This window comes from Lactuca serriola, chromosome 2, assembly GCF_051521515.1.
Source record: "Lactuca serriola cultivar US96UC23 chromosome 2, Lser_US96UC23_V15, whole genome shotgun sequence".
Taxonomy (NCBI): domain Eukaryota; kingdom Viridiplantae; phylum Streptophyta; class Magnoliopsida; order Asterales; family Asteraceae; genus Lactuca; species Lactuca serriola.
The window spans coordinates 105,982,438-106,003,119 of NC_136409.1; the positions used below are offsets into that span (position 1 = coordinate 105,982,438).

The window sequence follows — 20,682 nt, forward strand, 5'->3', positions numbered from 1 at the left end:
AAATCTAGTGCAAACCTTCGCATCATTTCGTGCATCCAAGCTCGAAAGTGCTTGCGGAAGGATTGTCGAGCATTCCTAGCGCACATCGTCGATACAAGTCAAGAACTGAAGGACATCAAGAGCATCTCGGTAGTACGCGACTTTCCCGATATCTTTCCAGAAGAACTGCCAGGATTACCACCGCAACGCCAAGTCGAGTTTAGAATCGACTTAATTCCAGGAGCTACCCCAGTAGCGAAGTCGCCTTATCGTCTTGCACCAGCAGAGATGCAGGAACTTTCCAGTCAACTTAATGAACTCCTTCACAAAGGATTCATAAGACCAAGTTTCTCACCTTGGGGAGCACCGGTCTTGTTTGTAAAGAAGAAAGACGGATCGTTCCGTATGTGCATCGACTACAGAGAGCTGAACAAACTTACTGTCAAGAACCGCTATCCTCTACCCCGTATCGACGACCTATTCGATCAACTTCAAGGGGCGAACTACTTCTCCAAAATAGACCTGCGATCCGGATATCACCAATTACGAGTTCTAGAGAGGGACATTCCAAAGACAGCCTTCCGAACTCGTTATGGACACTACGAATTCGTGGTGATGCCGTTCGGATTAACCAATGCACCAGCAGTATTTATGGACCTAATGAATAGGGTATGCCGCCCTTACTTGGATCAGTTCGTCATCGTCTTTATCGATGATATACTTATCTACTCTCGAAGTGAGGAAGAGCATAGTCAACACCTACGAAAAGTCCTAGAAACACTGCGAACGGAGAAACTCTATGCGAAGTTCTCTAAATGCGAATTTTGGATTCGAAGAGTCGAATTTTTAGGTCACGTTGTTAGCGAGAAAGGTATACACTTGGACCCTTCCAAAATTAAGGCTATTGAGAACTGGTCGGCACCAAAGACACCTACAGAAATTCGTCAATTTCTAGGTCTAGCTGGCTACTATCGCAGATTCATAAAGAACTTTTCGAGCATTGCGAAACCTCTTACTTCATTAACCCAGAAAGGAGTGGCCTTTGACTGGGAAGCGAAACAAGAGAAGGCATTCCAGACACTAAAACAGGCCTTGTGCACCGCACCGATACTATCCCTCCCCGAAGGGATAGAAGACTTCGTAGTGTATTGCGATGCTTCAAATCAAGGACTTGGTTGTGTTCTTATGCAAAGAGGGAAGGTTATCGCTTATGCCTCCCGACAGCTTAAGACACACGAAGTGAACTATACGACACACGACCTCGAGTTAGGAGCAGTGGTATTTGCTCTGAAGATCTGGAGGCACTACTTATACGGAACAAAGAGTACTATATTCACCGATCACAAGAGCCTTCAACACATTTTCGATCAGAAGGAACTCAACATGCGACAACGACGATGGGTTGAGTTACTGAATGACTACGAATGCGAAATTCGTTATCATCCTGGCAAGGCCAACGTAGTAGCCGACGCCCTCAGTCGAAAGGAATACACTGGTCGGAGGGTCAAATCTCTGACCATGACTATCCATTCCCACCTATCCACACAAATTAAAGAAGCACAAATGGAAGCTTTGCAACCTGAAAATGTGGCGGGTGAATCCCTGCGAGGAATGGAGAAGAATTTAGAAGTCAAGGGTGGCGGAGCCTACTATCTCATGGACCGAATCTGGACCCCAAATCATGGTGGTTTCAGAAACGTAGTCATGACCGAGGCTCACAATTCAAGATATTCCGTTCACCCGGGTTCAGATAAAATGTATCTGGATCTTAAGAAACTGTACTGGTGGCCTAACATGAAAGCAGAAATTGCTACCTTCGTGAGTAAATGTCTTACTTGCGCTAAGGTTAAGGTCGAGTATCAGAAACCGTCAGGACTACTACAACAACCAGAGATACCGGAATGGAAATGGGAGCGGATTACTATGGACTTCATAACCAAGTTACCCAAGATGACAATTGGACTCGATACCATATGGGTCATTGTCGACAGATTGACCAAATCCGCACATTTCCTACCCATCAAGGAGACTGACAAAATGGAGAAGCTGACAAGAACTTACTTAAGGGAAGTAGTGCGACTGCATGGTGTTCCGATATCCATTATCTCCGATCGAGATAGTAGATTCACTTCAAGGTTCTGGCAATCACTACAAAGTTCCCTGGGAACTAGGCTAGACATGAGTACAGCCTACCACCCACAGACAGACGGACAAAGTGAGAGAACAATACAAACTTTAGAAGACATGCTGAGAGCCTGCGTGATTGACTTTGGAAAGGCATGGGATATTCATTTACCCCTTGTCGAATTTTCATACAACAATAGTTATCATACAAGCATAAAGGCTGCTCCGTTTGAAGCCCTCTATGGTCGAAAGTGCAGATCCCCTCTGTGCTGGACTGAAGTTGGCGATACCCAGTTAGCTAGAGGAAGAGTTCCTGAAAGCACTCTCACAGGTCCGGAGATCATACGTGAAACAACAGAGAAGATCGTTCAGATTCGTGAACGATTGAAGGCCTCAAGAGACCGACAGAAAAGCTACGCTGACCAAAGGAGGAAACCTTTAGAATTCCAGGTAGGAGACCACGTCTTATTAAAGGTCTCACCGTGGAAGGGTTTAATACGATTTGGAAAGCGTGGGAAACTAAATCCAAGATACATAGGGCCTTTCGAGATTCTTGCCAGAATCGGCCCTGTGGCTTACAAGCTTAACCTACCGCGCGAACTTAGTAACATCCATCCAACCTTCCACGTCTCAAACTTGAAAAAGTGTCTGTCCGACGAGACTCTTGTTATTCCACTCGACGAGATCGAGATCAACGAGAGCCTCAACTTTGTGGAAGAGCCAGTAGAAATCATGGATCGAGAGGTCAAACAAACAAAACAAAGTCGCATACCCATCGTGAAGGTTCGCTGGAACGCCAAGCGGGGACCCGAATTCACATGGGAACGCGAAGATCAGATGAAACAAAAGTACCCTCATCTCTTTCATGTTCACTAGTATCTTTGCTACTTTAAATTTCGGGACGAAATTCTCTCTAACGGGGGGATGATGTGGCAACCCGATATTTCAACTCCTTGTAAGGACCATAATGGGTCAAGTATTGTAACCGCTTCTAAGTAATAAAATTTACTTTCATAATAAAACGTACAAATAGTTCTATTTAATTTCCTTCTATGATTAAATGTCTTTGAACCATGATCGTATGTGAAAAGAACGCCCAAATCCGACTTCATATAGCGAAGATGTGATTTTTCCAAGTTCGGCTTAGCAACAGACCGCTAAAAACTCGAATCGGAGATCGAGCGACTTTTGGCCGGAATGACCTAAACGAGAATCGAAGGTCTCGACAATGGTATTCCAGCGGTAAAAAGTCTGGCAAAAACCGACATCAGATAAAGAAGTTATGAATTTTCTAAGAAATTCCTTAAACACGATGGATTTTTAATAAATAATAAAAATATAATTTTGGAATTTGCCGACGGTGTCTAAACGAAAGTTGTAGAGCGTAGTCTCACCTACGCAAGGATATAAAGACCATCGAAAACGGAGTTCGTATGAAGAAGATATGGATTTTTGAAGTTTATTAAATATATTATTTATTTATTTAATTCAAAATTCGGATATTATCCGAAGGGGAGTCAGCATCCTCCTCCGAAGTACGCGCTGCGTACTCCTGTACGCCCCGCGTAACCGAGAGGATTGGCCTCGGATCGTCCACGTCGCCATATCCGAGGAATCCGATCCATCCGACCCGTCCGACCCGACGTCCCATCCGACCCGGCGTCCCATCCGACCCACCTCCCCAGCAACCCGTCCCATCCGACCCGAGAACCCAACAACCCGTCCCATCCGAACCGAGGCAGTCGAGGCTTCGGTCATGCATGACGTACGCGTACGCAGCGCGTACGAGCGTACGCCCCGCGTACCGAGGCAGACCAGCCTTCCTATAAATAGAATGCGAGGGTTTCCAAAGAAAGGGTTCATTTCTCTTCTCTCTCTCCCAACTTGGCCTCGTTTTCCGTGTCCGTTCAAACCCGAAACTCTGGTCTTTTTGGCTCAAGTCCCGAAGGTCGATTTTACTTCCGAGATTCCCGAGAATCCCGAGGAAAATCCGTTTCCCGAGACGAAACTCTGCCCGGTTTTCCATCTCGCTATCTTCAAACTTTCAAGTGAGTTTCATACCCCTAAATCAACCTTTTTAATTAGTCTAAATACTTTTATATGCTTTCAAAGGGGGGGATTACAAGTAAAACACACGAGTATTATCGTGCGTTACATAAAGAAATTCTTTTATATACTGTTATATATTCAAATCACATGCGATTTATAAACATTTAAAGGAACTTATATATATATATGTATATATGTATATATATAACATATGTCACAATAGCATTTTCCCTTTTAAAAATATAATGTTGTTGTAATGCATGTATAAACTAATCTGTTCTGAGATTTTTCTTGTCTATCCTAGACTCTACACCCAAAAATCTATACTTTCATAAACAAGCGATTCCTTTTCTCAATGTTTCTAAACAAACAAGACACGCTTTTTGGAAACTATAATAGGTATGGTTTTACGAAACAAATTTCTAACTCTTATGTAGTAGAATCACATATTTCAAGAAGTTCACTTTCGTGTACAAGAACAAACGTAACATTTTAACAAGTAGATCTGTTTTTATACCACGGATTTGTGAGACACTAACTTCATGTACGTTCGAGTACATATTTCAAGTCCTGTATTATATACCAGAATCCCTTGGAGGGGGAGCATGGTGTTTGTGTATAGATCTATACGGGCTTGACAAACCCGCGCCCTGACTGTTAGCTGCAGTCCACCGTTTGGGGTGACAAACGTCATAACATTTCAACGCCTGAAGAACGTTGTGTATAGGCATTCAGAGTCAATAGTATGGTTATAAAACTCACAAGGGGTATTAAAATGCATTGATTTACAAGGTTTTCAAATTCATTGGTTCTTTTACATTTACATACATTTTAGAAACAAACATTGGTCTTGAGTGAAGGCTACTTTTATACTAGTAGAAAATATTGGATTTTCTAACCACAAACAAACGAAGATAAAACATTTCAGTTCATTCAAACATTGTCACTTCAATACTTATGAAATTCACCAGCTTAAATGCTGATCTACTCTTTCAAAATTACTTGTATGTCCCAGGAAATCAGTAATTTCAGGTATTCATTTCGCTTTTGATGAAGGGATGCTGCGGCGCCAGTTTAATCTCGTATTTTGACATCATATTGTAATTGAGTTTTGAACATGTAACTTTTGGACAAATGTAAACTTTCAATTATATATATGATGGTTGTATTGCTTTCTTTACTATGTATTCATTTGTTACGTTACCACATGAAGTCATCCGCCCCCGAACGTTTCCGCCGTTCAGGTTTGGGGGTGTGACACAGGGCCCACTATATGTTTTATTGTATGTATGATATGTGGTAGTTTGGGGGAACTCACTAAGCTTTGTGCTTATGGTTTCTAGTTTTGTTTCAAGTACTTCTGGTTCCAATGGGAATAACTCGAGTTGACTGCATCGCACACACCATTGGAGTTTCACATTTGACATTCACTCTGATTTTTTATAATACTTGATACGTTGGTTTTGTTGTGATGAATGTTTGATATTTGGAAATACTATTTTATTTATATAAGAAAATGAAATTTTTGGGACCATATTTTTGGATGTTACACCATTAACTATAATTGGTATATACTTGAATTGATGGTAGCACGGTCCTTTTGGGTTACCTTCAAACCTAGCAATTAGACATTATTATTTTGGAGAGAGGGTTTAATTTATTATTTAAATAATAAATTGAAATAATTGATTTATTAATTTGTTATGAAAATAATATATTAATTAGAAATCATATTATTTAATTAATAATTAATCAGAAATTAATTTGAATTAATTTTGGGATTAATTGGATTAATTAAAAATGCAGCGTCTGTTTGGTTATTTATTGAAAGTTGAAGAAAGGAGCCCATGAACCTTATTGGATGAGGCGGACGAAAATCACTTGGGCAAGCCCAAGGAGTTTTCGTCCAATCCTATGGAGTTTTCGTCCAAGCCCTTTAAAGAGGGGAATAAACTGCTTAGTCACTAAGCAAAGGAATTAATGTTTCCTCCTTAAACCCTAGCTTTGACACTAAGCTAACTCAGCTATATAAAGGATCATACCCTTCATATTTTCGACACTCCTAACCCTAGAAGAGATAGGCCAAAAATCACCTCCTCCCTCTCCATAATCCTTAGTTGCTAGTCTTGGGTGTGAACCATCAGAGACATGACACTTGTGGTGCTAGCTGCCAAAAGATTTGAAGAAGGATTCAAGGTTATTTGCAATAATAATCTTCAAAGTAAGTTTCTTATTCTATTGAATTCGATTTTCATAAGAAAAGTTTTGTAGGATGATAGTTCATAGTATGTTGCCTATATGTGAAAGAAATAGATCCTCAATAGATTGCATGTGCCCTAATCATTTGAATTGTTTAAATGTTTTCCGCTTAGTACATAGAAATTTTATAACCTATGTTTTCCATCACATCATGCTTGAAATATATGTGATGTAGTCGGATAAAATTTAACGTTTCTTAGATAGATTTCAATTAGTTAGGAACATAGAGGCATCTGGATCAGCTGGTGCCTTTTTCTCAATTCCGACGCTTTTCCCCAATCCCACTATTGTAGGTATGAACTTCATCTTATTTACATTGTTTTGATTATTTTCCATGATTTACGTTGTTTTGATTATTTTCCCTAATTTTCCTTCATTTGAATTTCTTGGGTGGATAGCTCCAGGGGCATATTTAGGGGGGGGGGGGGCTCCAGGGTGGCACCTACAACCCCTGACTTTTCCGGCTATAATGGGAAATTTTTCGAAAATTTTCAAAAGTTTTATTATTTTTTTACTATCGTGCAACCCCTGACTTTCCCGTACAACCCCTATTGTGAAATCCTGCGTCTGCCCCTGGATAACTCTCTAAATTTAATAGCAATAAACAAAAAATCAATACCTCTATACAGCACTATTGTTGCCACCGCTTAAAGTACAATCCTAATAATTTCTCAGGTTTCTCAGCGTGATTAACCGACATGGTCATCATCGGAGCTCCTTGAGCATTAGGAGTACCAATAGACTTTGGTTGCTGGGAGCTTTCAACAGTCATAATACACATAAAAACCAACAGTTTTAGTTAAACCAAAATAAAATAGTTAAAGATTAGTACTCAATCACAACAAGTAAAACTATTAAATGAGTGTTATTTCAGAAAATAATATGAAAACTATTAAACACTTGGTTTTGAAATCTGTTTTAGAAAATAATTTACGAAAACAGAAGTAAACTAGGAATGGTATTACTGGAAATTGAAACAAAATAGAAATCATAAGCTGTTTTAGAAAAAAAATCCGTTTTTCTTTGAGAATTGTAACAAAAGGCAGGAGTAGTTATTTTTTCCCTTCAATTGTTTATTTTGTACAAACGATTTGTTTTAAGACTTTTAAGAGAGTATCACCCAAAGCTACACAAAAAGAACAAACACAGGTTTATGTTAAACACAATTTCCTTAAAACAAATTCGGCCTATATAAGTGTTTGTTTCCAATGATACAATAGCAGTAAGTGACTCTTCTAAGTCACCCGAACCCTCACTTGACCCGGAAAATACCTTGGTTGCAACAAGAGTTGGAAAACGAAATAGAAGCGTAAGAGAGGACGAGAAGTATTTCGTTTCATTCGGTGTGTTCAATCAGTAGCCTAAGACCTGTATTTATACTCAGAATAATAGAGGTAAAAAAAATACTGATGAAGAATTAAAGAGCCCCATTTAATTAAAAAATCAAAACCGAAATCTAATTATTAATAGTTTTTTAATTCGGGTTTTAACTGTTAACTAAAAAAGAAATAATTACAATAAAGTCCTTGAACTTTTCTAGTCGACCGGTGGTGCATTTGTACTCGCATGACGCGTGTTCGCACAAAAGTTCAGTGATCTGAAGCTAAACTGACTTACATTTGTACGCAATTGTGTGCACGTGCAAGAGAGAACATTGATTCCATAAGTCTTACAAAGGTAGCTAAACTTTGTAGTTATAAACCCATTTCCTTTTCATACTCCCACAAATGTAAGATAAAGTAAACCTAATAAACCACTTGTTTATACTCTTCATAAACCTCACTTTAACATGTAATTTTTTATTTATCTTTAATCAATTATGGACACATAATATATCAAAATGAATGTGTCACAGAGGAGAACATGAATATGTAATCACTTGTCCATTTTGATTATATCTAAAGTTTGAAATTCGTGCTCAAAATGGGAAAAAACTATTATTTTTGGAAATTGATAAAACAAATTTCCAATAATATATCCCATTAAGTGCCCAATGGTTTTTGGAGATTTTGGATTTTCGGACTCTCACTCTCACTATACGTGATAGCTATTGGTATATCAACTATTGGGGTACCAAATCTCTAAGAGTTTCACATTCATCCTTGTAAAGGCGTCAAACGTACCACACAATTCTATGATAAAAGATTATGATTTTTTTTTCTTTTATGTTGGTTCATAAAGACGTTTACTATTGGTCAATGAATAAGCATGAAGGGTTGCATCAAGAGTCGGACCAATACATATCGAAAACGATTTATACATATTACACGGGGTACATGTCAAAAGTAGAAGTCTATTTGTACGATTTATTATTATTTGAGTATATGTGAATGTTAATAATTACGTATTTTTATAGTAGATTTTTTATTTCATGATATTTTATAAAACCATAATTGAACACATAAGCACAAAATACATACAAAATTAAGCATAATACAAATAACCAACCATTACCCGAAATTAATGTAAAAACATTTACACAAAAAAACAAACAAAAATATATAAAGAAACTACCATAAAAAAATAAAAATAAAAATTACCAAAAAATCATTGAATGAAAACTCGTCCCTTAAGGCTACAGGCTCTACAGGAGTCTACTTTGAATAACATGTCCTCAACAGTTAACCATTTTACGAAGAAATATTTTTTAATTAATTTTGTCAAAATAAATATTTATGTCGGTCAGTTTATTCAAAATCTATTTAAATATTGGTGATGATTAGGGATGAACTTTAGAATTATTGAAACCGGACCAGAACTGATCACAATTTATAGCAAAACCAGTCCCGATTCTAACAAAAACCGGTTAAAAAACTGGAACCGACCCGAAAATGTAATAGTCAAAATCCTGGTTTTTAAAATACCATAAGTCATTTATATGAAGTCAAAGTTACTTGATTTTTTTTTTCATAATATACTTTAGTGTTTTTAGAGTTTAGTGTTTTTTCATTTATATGACTACAAGCCGTTACCAAATTTCAAAGGTTCAATCTATCCATTTTTAAACCATTTAACTACATCTAAACTTTCTCTATCAATACATTCAACAATTAAATACTCTTGCCCAATCAAATTGTCCGTGAACATCCATGTGTAGCCCCACTCCACAACACAACTACGCCCCAAGAGGGCGGTGTTCATGGGTAAGAAAGACTTCCAGCTCAGTTTTCACGCATAGGAAAGACCTTCATACCGTATGACCTTATATGAAGTTAGAATTATTTGATTTTTTTTTTCGAGCATGTAATTTACTATTTGTACTTCAGTTTAGACTATAAAAAAAAAATCATATTTTGGTTAAATAATTGTAAAACCGACCCCGAACCAAAGCCGACAATCCGATTCTCGTTTCTTATAATATTGCAAAACCGGTTCCTGCCATTGTTTATGGTGGTTTTCTCTCGGTCAAATATCAAACCGTTAAATAAATTATGAAAATAATAATAATAATAATAATAATTTGACTGTATAATCTGTTTCAAAATATGACAAATGAGACCTCTGCTTCTAACCATAGACGTTCATTTCTGTAGAAAACCCTTTCCACTTCCACCTCCCTCATTTTTATGGCGGGAACAACTTCTCTTCTCTCACACCGTATCCCCTGGAAATCCCTAAATTTGAAAAGAATCCCATCTCCGCCTCCGGTTCACAACAACATGTGCTGGGTCGCGGCCAAGTCCGTCGCCTTCTCAGTTCCTCGGTGGTGCTCAATCGGCCTTCACACCCATTTCCTCCTCTCCCGTCGTCACTTTGCATTCTCTACACCATGGTCTTAACCCTCTTTCCCCTTCTATCTGTTTCTTAACATTTTTTTAGTTGCATATGCCATTGGTTTGCTTGTAAGTAGGAAAATATAAGCTGTTTATCTAGTAAATAGACAAAAGTAAAAAAGAAAAGGTGAAATGGGGGCGCTAGTTTACTGCTAGCACAGTATTTATCTCCATTGTAATGCTTTCTTATTTTGCTGTTTTTCTACGGTTTCGAAATTCTTCAATGGGTGTTCCAAATGTGGAACTTGTAGTCATTGCACGATGGAAGAGATTCTACATGCTATTTCGAACTGGGATTTGAGCAAAACCTAACCAAATGAGCTCAAATCGCAATAAGAAAAGTTAAATTGAATGACCCCACACGCTGTATACAAGGAAATAAAAATGGTTCTCCATAGGATAATAGATATTAATTAGTTATAAGTGTTAAAGAATTAAATACGTAGAAATCCTTGGTTTACCCCACAGAGTATACTTTGAAAGTGATGATAATTTGTTGAAGACATAATCCATGGGTATAGTTGGGTCACTTCTTCTTCTTCTTCTAAAATTTGTTGAGTTTTCTTCAAAACACCAGGCAGCCAAAGAAGATCAACTGCTCCAAAGAAAGAAAGTCAACAAGCACCAAATCAGCAAAAAAAGTCAGGGAACTAAAGGATGATCTTGATGAGAAGAATTATCCTCACATTATATGGTGGAAAGAGGTAATCTACATGATACGAAAGTTGCTTATTTTCATAGATCATCTTCTTATCTCTTCTAGACTTATCAATATCACTCTTATTCCTTCTTCCAGAAAATGCAAACATGTATGAAGACATCTTCTTCCCAATTGGTAAAAAAACTTTCTTACTCTAATCTTCTTGGTTTGGATGAGAACCTGAAGAACGGAAGGCAAGTCTTTCTCATGATGTCAATACTCAACATGAACTCTTCTTGAATCTTGATCCTTATGTGTTAGTGATCTTTTCCTTTTATTTTCTATTTTGTGAAGTTTAAAAGAAGGAACACTTAATTCCGAAGTACTGAAATTCAAGTCAAGGTTCCCACGTGAAGTTTTACTTTGTAGGGTATGTTTTTATACTCCATTATATCATACTAAAGGCATGTTTTTCTCATGTTTGTTTGATTAATGATTATACTAGTCAACATTAAGAACAATTTCATGAATCTTTTTTCATCTCATTAGGTTGGAGAGTTTTATGAAGCTGTTGGATTTGATGCTTGTGTTCTTGTGGAATATGCTGGTTTGAACCCTATGGGTGGCTTACGCTCTGATAGCATTCCAAAAGCTGGATGCCCTGTTGTGGTATTGCATACTTATTTCATTAAAAATTATAATATTGATCAATTTCAAACAGTTTTTGAATGCCTATTTTCTTGCATTCATTTTTCCCTATGTAGAATTTACGCCAAACATTGGATGATTTGACACGTAATGGGTTCTCAGTAGTAAGTTCACTTTGACTTTTTCTTGTTTGACTTTAATATAAGATGACTTGTGAGCTGGAAAAGTTTATTTCTTAATGTTTTTGTAGTGTATTGTGGAAGAAGTTCAAGGTCCAACTCAAGCACGTTCTCGTAAAAGCCGTTTTATATCAGGGTATTTCTGAGTTTTTACATTCTTTCAATGTTGTTGAAATCTTGATATAGTAAGTTTTTGTTGGTTTATTTAGTCATGCACATCCTGGAAGTCCTTATGTTTTTGGACTTGTTGAAGATGATCATGATCTTGAGTTTCCAGAGCCAATGCCAGTTGTTGGTATGTAGAATTTCTCTTTTTTTTTGCTTCATTTGAATATCTATTTAATATAATAATTTTAATCTTTACATTCTAATTTCCATTAGTTAAATTGTAGGAATCTCACGTTCTGCAAAAGGGTATTTCATGGTTCAAGTGTTGGAGACTATGAAGACTTTTTCTTCAGAGGATGGTTTAACTGAAGAGGCAATTGTTACAAAGCTTCGGACTTGTCATTATCATCATTTGTATCTTCATAATTCATTGAAGAACAATTCTTCAGGTAATTTTCTTTTAGGTTTGTATACATTCTTTGTATACAAACCTAAGGGATGTTTCTTTTTAACTCAATGAACTTAATAGGTTAAGCACTTAATCTGTACAACAACTATATATGCTTGTTTCTTTTTTACTTAATCCATACAAAATGACTTAATGAATTTATAAAGCTAAAATACATGACTTATGTCCCTTTTTTTTGTTTTTTCCTTTGTTAAGTCCTGAATTTATAAAGTGTACTGAATTGATAATGATATCTGAACTGATAAAGTATTGCTGATATAAATGTTGTTTCTTTTTTGGACAGAATGCACTGTTTGAATTATTGAATATGAATAAATGACTATTTTACCCTCCTATTTAAAAATAATAAATTATCATTTCTTTAGTAGTTGTTATAAAATGTAAATATACAAAATGATAATTTATTTAATAACCATAATAAATTAAAAATGTTCACAGTAAATAACTTTTCAAGTTTACATAAATTAAAGATAAGATTAAAAATATGCATCATCACATTGTAACTCACAATGGATAATTGTTTTACACAGATTATGGATAATCAATTAGATTGTTCTAGAAGAAGGTTGACAAAAAAAAAACAAAGTAGAAATACAAGGATTGCAACACAGGAAATTTGTTAGGAGGGTATTTATGGAAAAATGGATATGGAACTACAACTTAATACTAAAGATATCATTTTCCTAACTTACTTTATTAGGACCTTTTCTTAAAAAGAAACGACTATATATATCTTAACCCATTAAGTTTTCTAAACATTAAGTCAAAAAGAAACACACTCTTATGACTTTGTGTCTTGACACACACACACACACTAACCCTTTACCTATTTTCCTTTTTTTCCCCTCCTAACTCCTCTCATGTTAACTTTGATTCATATTGTTAACATCGATGAATATGGTGAAATTTGTTTATTAGAGTGTAAGGGTAAAATGGTCATTTAGGCTCATTCAAACGGTTTATTCAGTCTAGAAAACAAACAGAAACACTTTATCTAGACAAACATCACTACCCATTAAGTCACTTTACCTATACATGACTTAATTGAAGAAAAAAAAGAAACAACCCTAAGAATCATTAGTTGATCCTCAATAATGGCAATATCTTTTTAACAGGGACTTCTAATTGGAGAGAATTTGGTGAAGGTGGATTACTATGGTCTGAATGCAATGGCAGACACTTTGAATGGCTTGAAGGGGATATGATTAATGAGATCTTATTTAGGGTTTGATACATCTTTAATCCACTTTCTATATACTTTTATACTTCCATTTATCAACATGGCATTGACTATTGAAGCTACATACATAGTTTTTTTTTACTATTTATATTATAACCTCAGGTAAAAGAGCTATATGGCCTTGATGAAAAGGTCACATTTAGGAATGTCACTGTTGCTTCAGAAAACAGGCCTCGTTCATTGCACCTTGGAACAGCTTCACAAATTGGTCAGCTATAATCTTTTGGGAAATTTCCTATAAAGTCCCTATATTTTGACCTCATATTCAATTAAGTCAATACATTTTGACTTTATAGGGAGTTAATTGAATATGAGGTCAAAATATAGGGCCTTTATAGGAGATTTCCCTAATCTTTTAGGTTCTCTTGTTTTGCTATACATTGTAACATTTATGTTATACTTTGTTTGACACCTGTCATTCATTTAATGTAATAGGTGCTATTCAGACTGAAGGGATACCTTTTTTGTTAAAAATTTTGTTACCCTCAAATTGCACTGGGCTACCTGCTATGTAAGTCAAGAGTTGATTATTTTGAATCCTAAATACTGCATACAACAGAGTTTAAACTACATATAATATGAAAATTCACATTACATGATAATGGAATGTAGTGATGACTCATCAACTCATTCCATTACCTTGTCCACTTCATTCCATTCCATTCATCTTTCTTTCATTATCTTTTTTATATTTTTTGTTTTTGTTTTTATGGTTCTATCTACAGGTATGTCAGAGATCTTCTTCTAAATCCTCCTGCTTATGCAATTGCATCTACAATTCAAGGTCAGTTTCCGATTAGTAGATTATCCATGTTCATTTGATTTATGATATTTTTCTTAATTTAATATTAGCTTTGTATTCTTTTTGCAACATTTGCAGAGATATGCAAACTCATGAGCAATGTGTCATGTTCAATTCCTCAGTTTACTTGCATCTCACCATCAAAGGTAATGAAACTTCTTTCTCATTTCCAACTTCATTGAAGACATGAAATTACAACTTTCACCCTTTGTGAATCTGTATCTATACATTTCTTGTCATATTTCCATAGTTTAAACCTTTGTGAATCTTGCAGCTTGTAAAGTTACTTGAGTTAAGGGAAGCAAATCATGTTGAGTTTTGCAAGATAAAAAGTGTGCTTGATGAGATTTTGCAATTGTATAAAGACTCAGAGCTCAATGAGATACTCAGATTGTTAATGGACCCCACTTGGGTATCAACTGGATTGAAAATCGACTTTCAGACACTTGTAAGTGCTGAAATTTCTTTAAATGATATATATATATATATATATATATATATATATATATATATATATATTTTTTTTTTTTTTCTTTTATATACTATGAGACTTATCTGTTATCTATGCTTTGTTTGGTTATTTTCAGGTGAATGAATGTGAATCTATCTCCCATAGAATTGGTGAACTTATCTCTTTAGATGGTGAAAACGATCAGAAAACAAGTTCATATCCAAACATACCAAATGATTTTTTTGAAGAGATGGAATCTTCATGGAAAAACCGTGTTAAAAAGATCCATCTAAAAGAATCCTATGAAGAGGTTGATAAAGCAGCTGAAGCCTTATCTTTAGCAGTAAGTGTCCTTCCTTTGCTTCCATAGTTTGTTATTATTATTATTATCTTTTAGTAAGTTAACAGATGCCAGGTGGCATTTTTTTAAGGTTACAGAAGATTTCCTTCCTATAATTTCAAGAATAAAAGCTACCACAGCACCATTTGGAGGTGTAAGAGGAGAAATCACATATGCACGTGAGCATAAATCTGTTTGGTTTAAAGGAAAAAGATTTGCTCCTTCTGTTTGGGCTAATACCCCTGGAGAAGAACAAATAAAACAACTCAAACCTTCTATAGACTCAAAGGGTAGAAAAGTCGGAGAAGAATGGTTCACCACAGTAAAGGTCGAAAATGCCCTCACAAGGTTAACCTTTAATAAGAAAAAAAAACTTTGTTTCAAAAAGAAAGGCTGTGTTTGTTATGTTAGACTAGACAAGGTTTTTAGGCTGTTTTCAATGATGAAGATAATGAGGGCATTTTCGTCTTTTCAGGTACCATGAAGCTGGTGCTAATGCAAAGGCAATGGTGTTGGAATTGTTAAGGGGACTTTCTACAGAATTGCAAGATAAAATTAATGTTCTCATTTTTGCCTCCATGTTGCTTGTCATTGCAAAAGCATTATTTGCTCATGTGAGGTAAGAGATCAAATGTTACAACTGTATTCTAGTTTAAAAGATTTTTAATTTTTAGCTGATAAATCATAAATCAAATTCATTTGCATATTTTTGTAAACTTAATTTTCTTTTTGTTCATTAAATAAATACATTAAGTTCATTGTTGTGAACATGAAGTGTTGTTTTTTAAAAGGTTTAATTTCAAGAATGTTCATGCCTTTTTATTACTTTTTCCTCGTCTATATTTACTCATGTTTATTGCATATATTCTCATTATTAAAGAGGCTTTTCAATAAACAAGAAACTTGTAGCATAATGTTTTTTTAGTTTAGTCATAATTGCTTCTTTTATTATCTAAAGACTGAACATTTTTTAATGCTGAAACAGTGAGGGGAAAAGGAGGAGATGGGTGTTCCCTATTCTCATTCAGTCCCATGGCTCCAAGGTACCCCCACCCCCCCACCCCACCCTTTACTTTTATCTTCTTTTAAGTGTTGTTTGGATAAAGTGATGTCTGTATAAATGATTCTTAAAAAGATATTTTAGAAAAAGACGACACCCTAAGAGAAATGGAAGGAAAAATGAAACAAGGGCAAATTTGTAAAAAAAAGTTAGGGCTTAAATGGGAAAAATCTGTTAAGTCATTGTTTATGCTTTAAGTCAACAAGAAGCACTCATATATATAGCTTAGGATAACATTGTCTATTAAGTCAAAAAGAGAAACATGCATTTATAGCAAATGGAAAGTTATTTGATTTTGTTATTTTTGAAGGTCTGATATGTAATTATTTTTCACAGGAAAAGGGAGAAATTGATGGAATGAAGATAACTGGTTTATCACCGTATTGGTTTGATGCAGCTGAAGGAAGTGCTGTTGTTAACACAATTGAAATGAAGTCAATATTTCTGTTGACTGGTCCAAATGGAGGTGGAAAATCAAGTTTACTTCGGTCAATTTGTGCTGCAGCTTTATTTGGAATATGTGGATTCATGGTCCCTGCTGAGTCAGCAATAATTCCTCAATTTGACTCCATTATGTTACACATGAAATCCTATGATAGCCCTTCTGATGGAAAGAGCTCATTCCAGGTCATCCCTTAAATTCTTACACAATCATACTAAATGACCATTTTACCCTTCCATCTAAAAACACAAACTTCACAATATTCGTTAACTGAGTTGGAAGAAAAACAAAAGGGAAAATAGGTAAAAAGTAAGTATCTTAATACATTAAGTCATATTTTTGGCTTAACTCATTAAGTTGTTTCTTTCTTTCTTTTTTTTTTTTTTAAATCTGAAGACAATGACTTAATAAGTTAAGCCAAGAAAATTGGCTTAATGTATTAAGACACTAACTCTTTACATGTTTCCCTTCTTTTATTTATTTATTTAATCTCATAAAAGACCTTATACTCTCTGTTTTTTCGGATTAAACCTCAACTATATTTTTTCCCTGAAAAAGACCTTACATTTTTTCATTTTTTGATCTGGCCCTTTTACTCATTTTTTTCCCAAAAAAGTTGTAAAATGTTAGGGTAATTTCAGGAAAAACTAAAAAAGTTGAGGATTTATTCTGAAATATTAGAAGGTTGAGGGTTTTTTTCCGGAAAAAAAAGACAGTTGAGGGTTTTTCGAAAAAAATGAAAAAATACAAGGTTTTTTTCATGAAAAAAATAAAGATAAGGTTTAATCCGAAAAAAACACAAAATATAATGTCTTTTATAAGATTAACCTTTTTTTTTTCCCTCTCTCAACTCCTTTTACATTTAAATTGATGAATATTGTTAAATTTAATAAATATAGTGAATTTGGTTTTTTAGAATGTAAAGGTAAAACGATCATTTAGTCTCATTCAGACAGTTTATTCAACATAGAAAAGAAATAAACTTTAGGGAAATTGTCAGAAAAGTCCCAATATTTTCTGGAAAGTTACACTTTAGTCCCAAAAATTTTTTTTGAACATAAAAGTCCCAATTATTTGTACAAACACGATAATATGTCATTTCATGTTAAAAGAAACAAAAGGACTTTTTTGTAAACTTGAGCCAAAATGAAATAATCAGGACTTCTATGATGAAAAAGAAAATCTTAGCACTAAAGTGTAACTTTCCTGAAAATATTGGGACTTTTCTGACAATTTCCTTAAACTTTATTATGTATACAAACACCTTATCAACTATTAAAATCCATGAAACTTATAATTTTCAGATTGAAATGTCAGAATTGCGTTCTATAATCACAGGAGCCACATCAAACAGCCTTGTTCTTGTGGATGAAATCTGCAGAGGTACAGAAACAGCAAAAGGGACATGTATTGCTGGAAGTTTTATTGAAACCCTAGATTCAATCGGTTGTTTAGGCATAGTATCAACTCACTTACATGACATTTTCAAATTACCATTGAACACAAACAGCACGGTTTTCAAAGCAATGGGAAGTGAATTTGTCAATGGTCAAACTAAACCCACATGGAAGTTGACCAATGGGATTTGCAGAGAAAGTCTTGCATTTGAAACAGCTCAAAGAGAAGGTGTCCCTGAAACAATCATACAAAGAGCTCAACAGCTTTATGCCTCGGTTTACACACACAACAAAACCTACAATCACACAATTCAAGAATCAAGTCAAGAGTCAACGGCTTTTGTTTCTTCAATTGTTAATGAATCAAAAGATCAAATGGAGAAAGTTTTGAAGGATTTGGAGAAAGCTGTGAGTTTGATATGTAAGAAAAGTAAATCAGAAGTTTTGATTAGATGTGTTGTGATTGCTCCTAGAAAACAACCACCTCCTTCAGTGATTGGTGCTTCAAGTGTTTATGTGATTATTAGGCCTGATAATAGGCTTTATGTTGGAGAGGTATCTGTTTCACTTTTTTCACATAGCTAAATTACAAATGGTGTTTTATTTTTAGCAAATTGGAAGAAATAGCAACGTACTTTACTCTTATTTTTTTTTTTTTTACCAATATAAGCTATATATTTTGTTTTTTTAATCTATAATCGCAACATAATTACACTTTTTTTTACCTATAATGGTAATATGTAACTCTTATTATAGCAACATATTTACATTTCCTTACCAATAATAGCAATACATAACAAATGAAGCCAAATACAAGTATGTTGCTATTATAGGTAAGGGTTTACCTTGTAAAAAAACTTATATTTTGTGTTTTTTACGGATTAAACCTCAACTTTACTTTTTTTTTTCTGACAAAAACCTTGTGTTTTTTCATTTTTTTTCGATCCAGCCCTTTTAGTCATTTTTTTTCCGAAAAAACTTGTAAAATGTGAGGGTTTTTTAGGAAAAAAACTAAAAAAGTTGAGGGTTTTTTCGGAAACAGTTTGAAGGTTGAGGGTCTTTTTTGGAAAAAAAGACAAAGTTGAGGGTCATTTTTGGAAGCAGTTTGAAGGTTGAGGGTTTTTTTTTCAGAAAAGACAGTTGAGGGTTTTTTTGGAAACAGTTTGAAGGTTGATGGTTTTTTTTGGAAAAAAAAGACAAAGTTGAGGGTCTTTTTGGAAGCAGTTTGAAGGTTGAGGCTTTTTTTTTTTTTGGAAAAAAAGACAGTTGAGGGTCATTTTTGGAAGCAGTTTGAAGGTTGAGGGTTTTTTTTTGGTAAAAAGACAATGGGAGGGTTTTTTCGGAAACATTTTGAAGGTTGAGGGTTTTTTTTTGGAAAAAAAGACAATGTGGAGGGTTTTTTCGGAAACAGTTTTGAAGGTTGACGTTTTTTTTGGAAAAAAACAAAGTCAAGGGTTTTTTCAGAAAAAATGAAAAAAACAAAGTCTTTTTCAAGAAAAAATAAAGTTGAGGTCTAATCAGGAAAAAACACAAAATATAAGGTCTATTATGAGATTAACCCTATAGGTAAAATATAAAGTAAATAGCTATATTCAGTAAAGAAATGGAAGTATGTTGCTATTATGGGTTAAGAAACAAATAGCAAAAAACATTGCTATTGTTCACAATTTACCCTTTTATCAGTTTATGTTTAAAAGAATATTTATTAAATTTTTTGATAAAATTGTTGTTGCATGCAGACTGATGATCTTGAAGGAAGGGTTAGGGCACATCGGGGAAAGCCAGGAATGGAAAATGCAACTTTTTTGTATTTCTTAGTTTCAGGGAAAAGTGTGGCATGCCAGCTGGAAACATTGTTGATTAATCGGCTGCCTAAACATGGGTTTCAACTCACGAATGTGGCTGATGGAAAACATAGGAACTTTGGTACTTGTGATGTTTCTGTACAAGGTATAAGCTTACATAGATAAGATGATTAATGGAGGAGTCCTAGGTTGATTTTAGAGTAGTAGATGTTTTGTAGTTTTCGAAACTTTTGGTGCAACGATTTTGTGCTTCATACATGTTGCGCCAAGTTTTGTAAAGTGACGATTTTGTTTTTGGTGTAATTTGCAAAAACATCAAGGGAATTCTTGATTGTGTAATTTAAACAGTCATGAATGGAGCTTGACAATCATTGTTGTGTGTGTGTAAATTATATGTACATATATCTTCTTGGTATGACATTAGTATCAAGGTAGATAACACCTTGTAGGGGTGAGCATGGTGCGGTTCGGTACGTTTTTTGGTCAAAACCGAACCAAAAACTGCAACTTCGGTTTTTTGAAATTTAGAAACCGCACCGTTCGGTTTTATGCGGTTTTTTATTGCGGTTCGGTTTTTTTTGCGGTTTTTATTAGTTTTTTTTTTTTTTTTTTTTTTTTTTTTTTTTTTTTTTTTTTTTTTTCGTTTTGCCTTTTTACTAAAACTTAAGTAACTTAACGAGTTACTTTGACTCAAATGAGGAGTGCTAATCTTTTATTGGATATAAACTGATACCACCACCTCTTTGTTCGAAATCAAATTTCATAACGACTCATCCAACATGTTTCTAATGCTTTAATATAATATGAATTTAATATAATATTTATTTCACAAGTACATGAGATAATATCAATTAATGTATTATTAAAAATGATACTATATCACTGGTACTATTCATATTTAAATATTAAAAAAATGT

The 20,682-nt window shown here is 34.6% G+C and overlaps 1 protein-coding gene across 2 annotated transcripts; it reads left to right on the forward strand.

Moving 5' to 3' along the window:
* Positions 1 to 9,916: 9,916 nt before the first annotated feature.
* MSH1 (MUTL protein homolog 1) lies at positions 9,917 to 20,154 on the forward strand. Of its 2 annotated transcripts, XM_079024422.1 has the most exons (22): positions 9,920 to 10,183; positions 10,762 to 10,888; positions 10,981 to 11,078; positions 11,179 to 11,254; positions 11,374 to 11,493; positions 11,589 to 11,636; positions 11,723 to 11,787; positions 11,861 to 11,946; positions 12,044 to 12,208; positions 13,344 to 13,453; positions 13,571 to 13,676; positions 13,904 to 13,979; positions 14,194 to 14,252; positions 14,349 to 14,416; positions 14,545 to 14,718; positions 14,858 to 15,064; positions 15,153 to 15,409; positions 15,537 to 15,680; positions 16,047 to 16,104; positions 16,458 to 16,748; positions 17,868 to 18,515; positions 19,700 to 20,154. In XM_079024422.1, the coding sequence occupies exons 1-22, from the start codon at positions 9,978 to 9,980 to the stop codon at positions 19,928 to 19,930; spliced, it is 3,420 nt and encodes a 1,139-aa protein (XP_078880548.1). In that variant the 5' UTR covers positions 9,920 to 9,977; the 3' UTR covers positions 19,931 to 20,154. The 2 variants fall into 2 exon arrangements, with proteins under 2 accessions (XP_078880549.1, XP_078880548.1); XM_079024423.1 differs by lacking the exon at positions 19,700 to 20,154 and having other exon boundaries at positions 9,917 to 10,183; positions 17,902 to 18,138.
* The last annotated feature ends 528 nt before the right edge of the window (positions 20,155 to 20,682 follow it).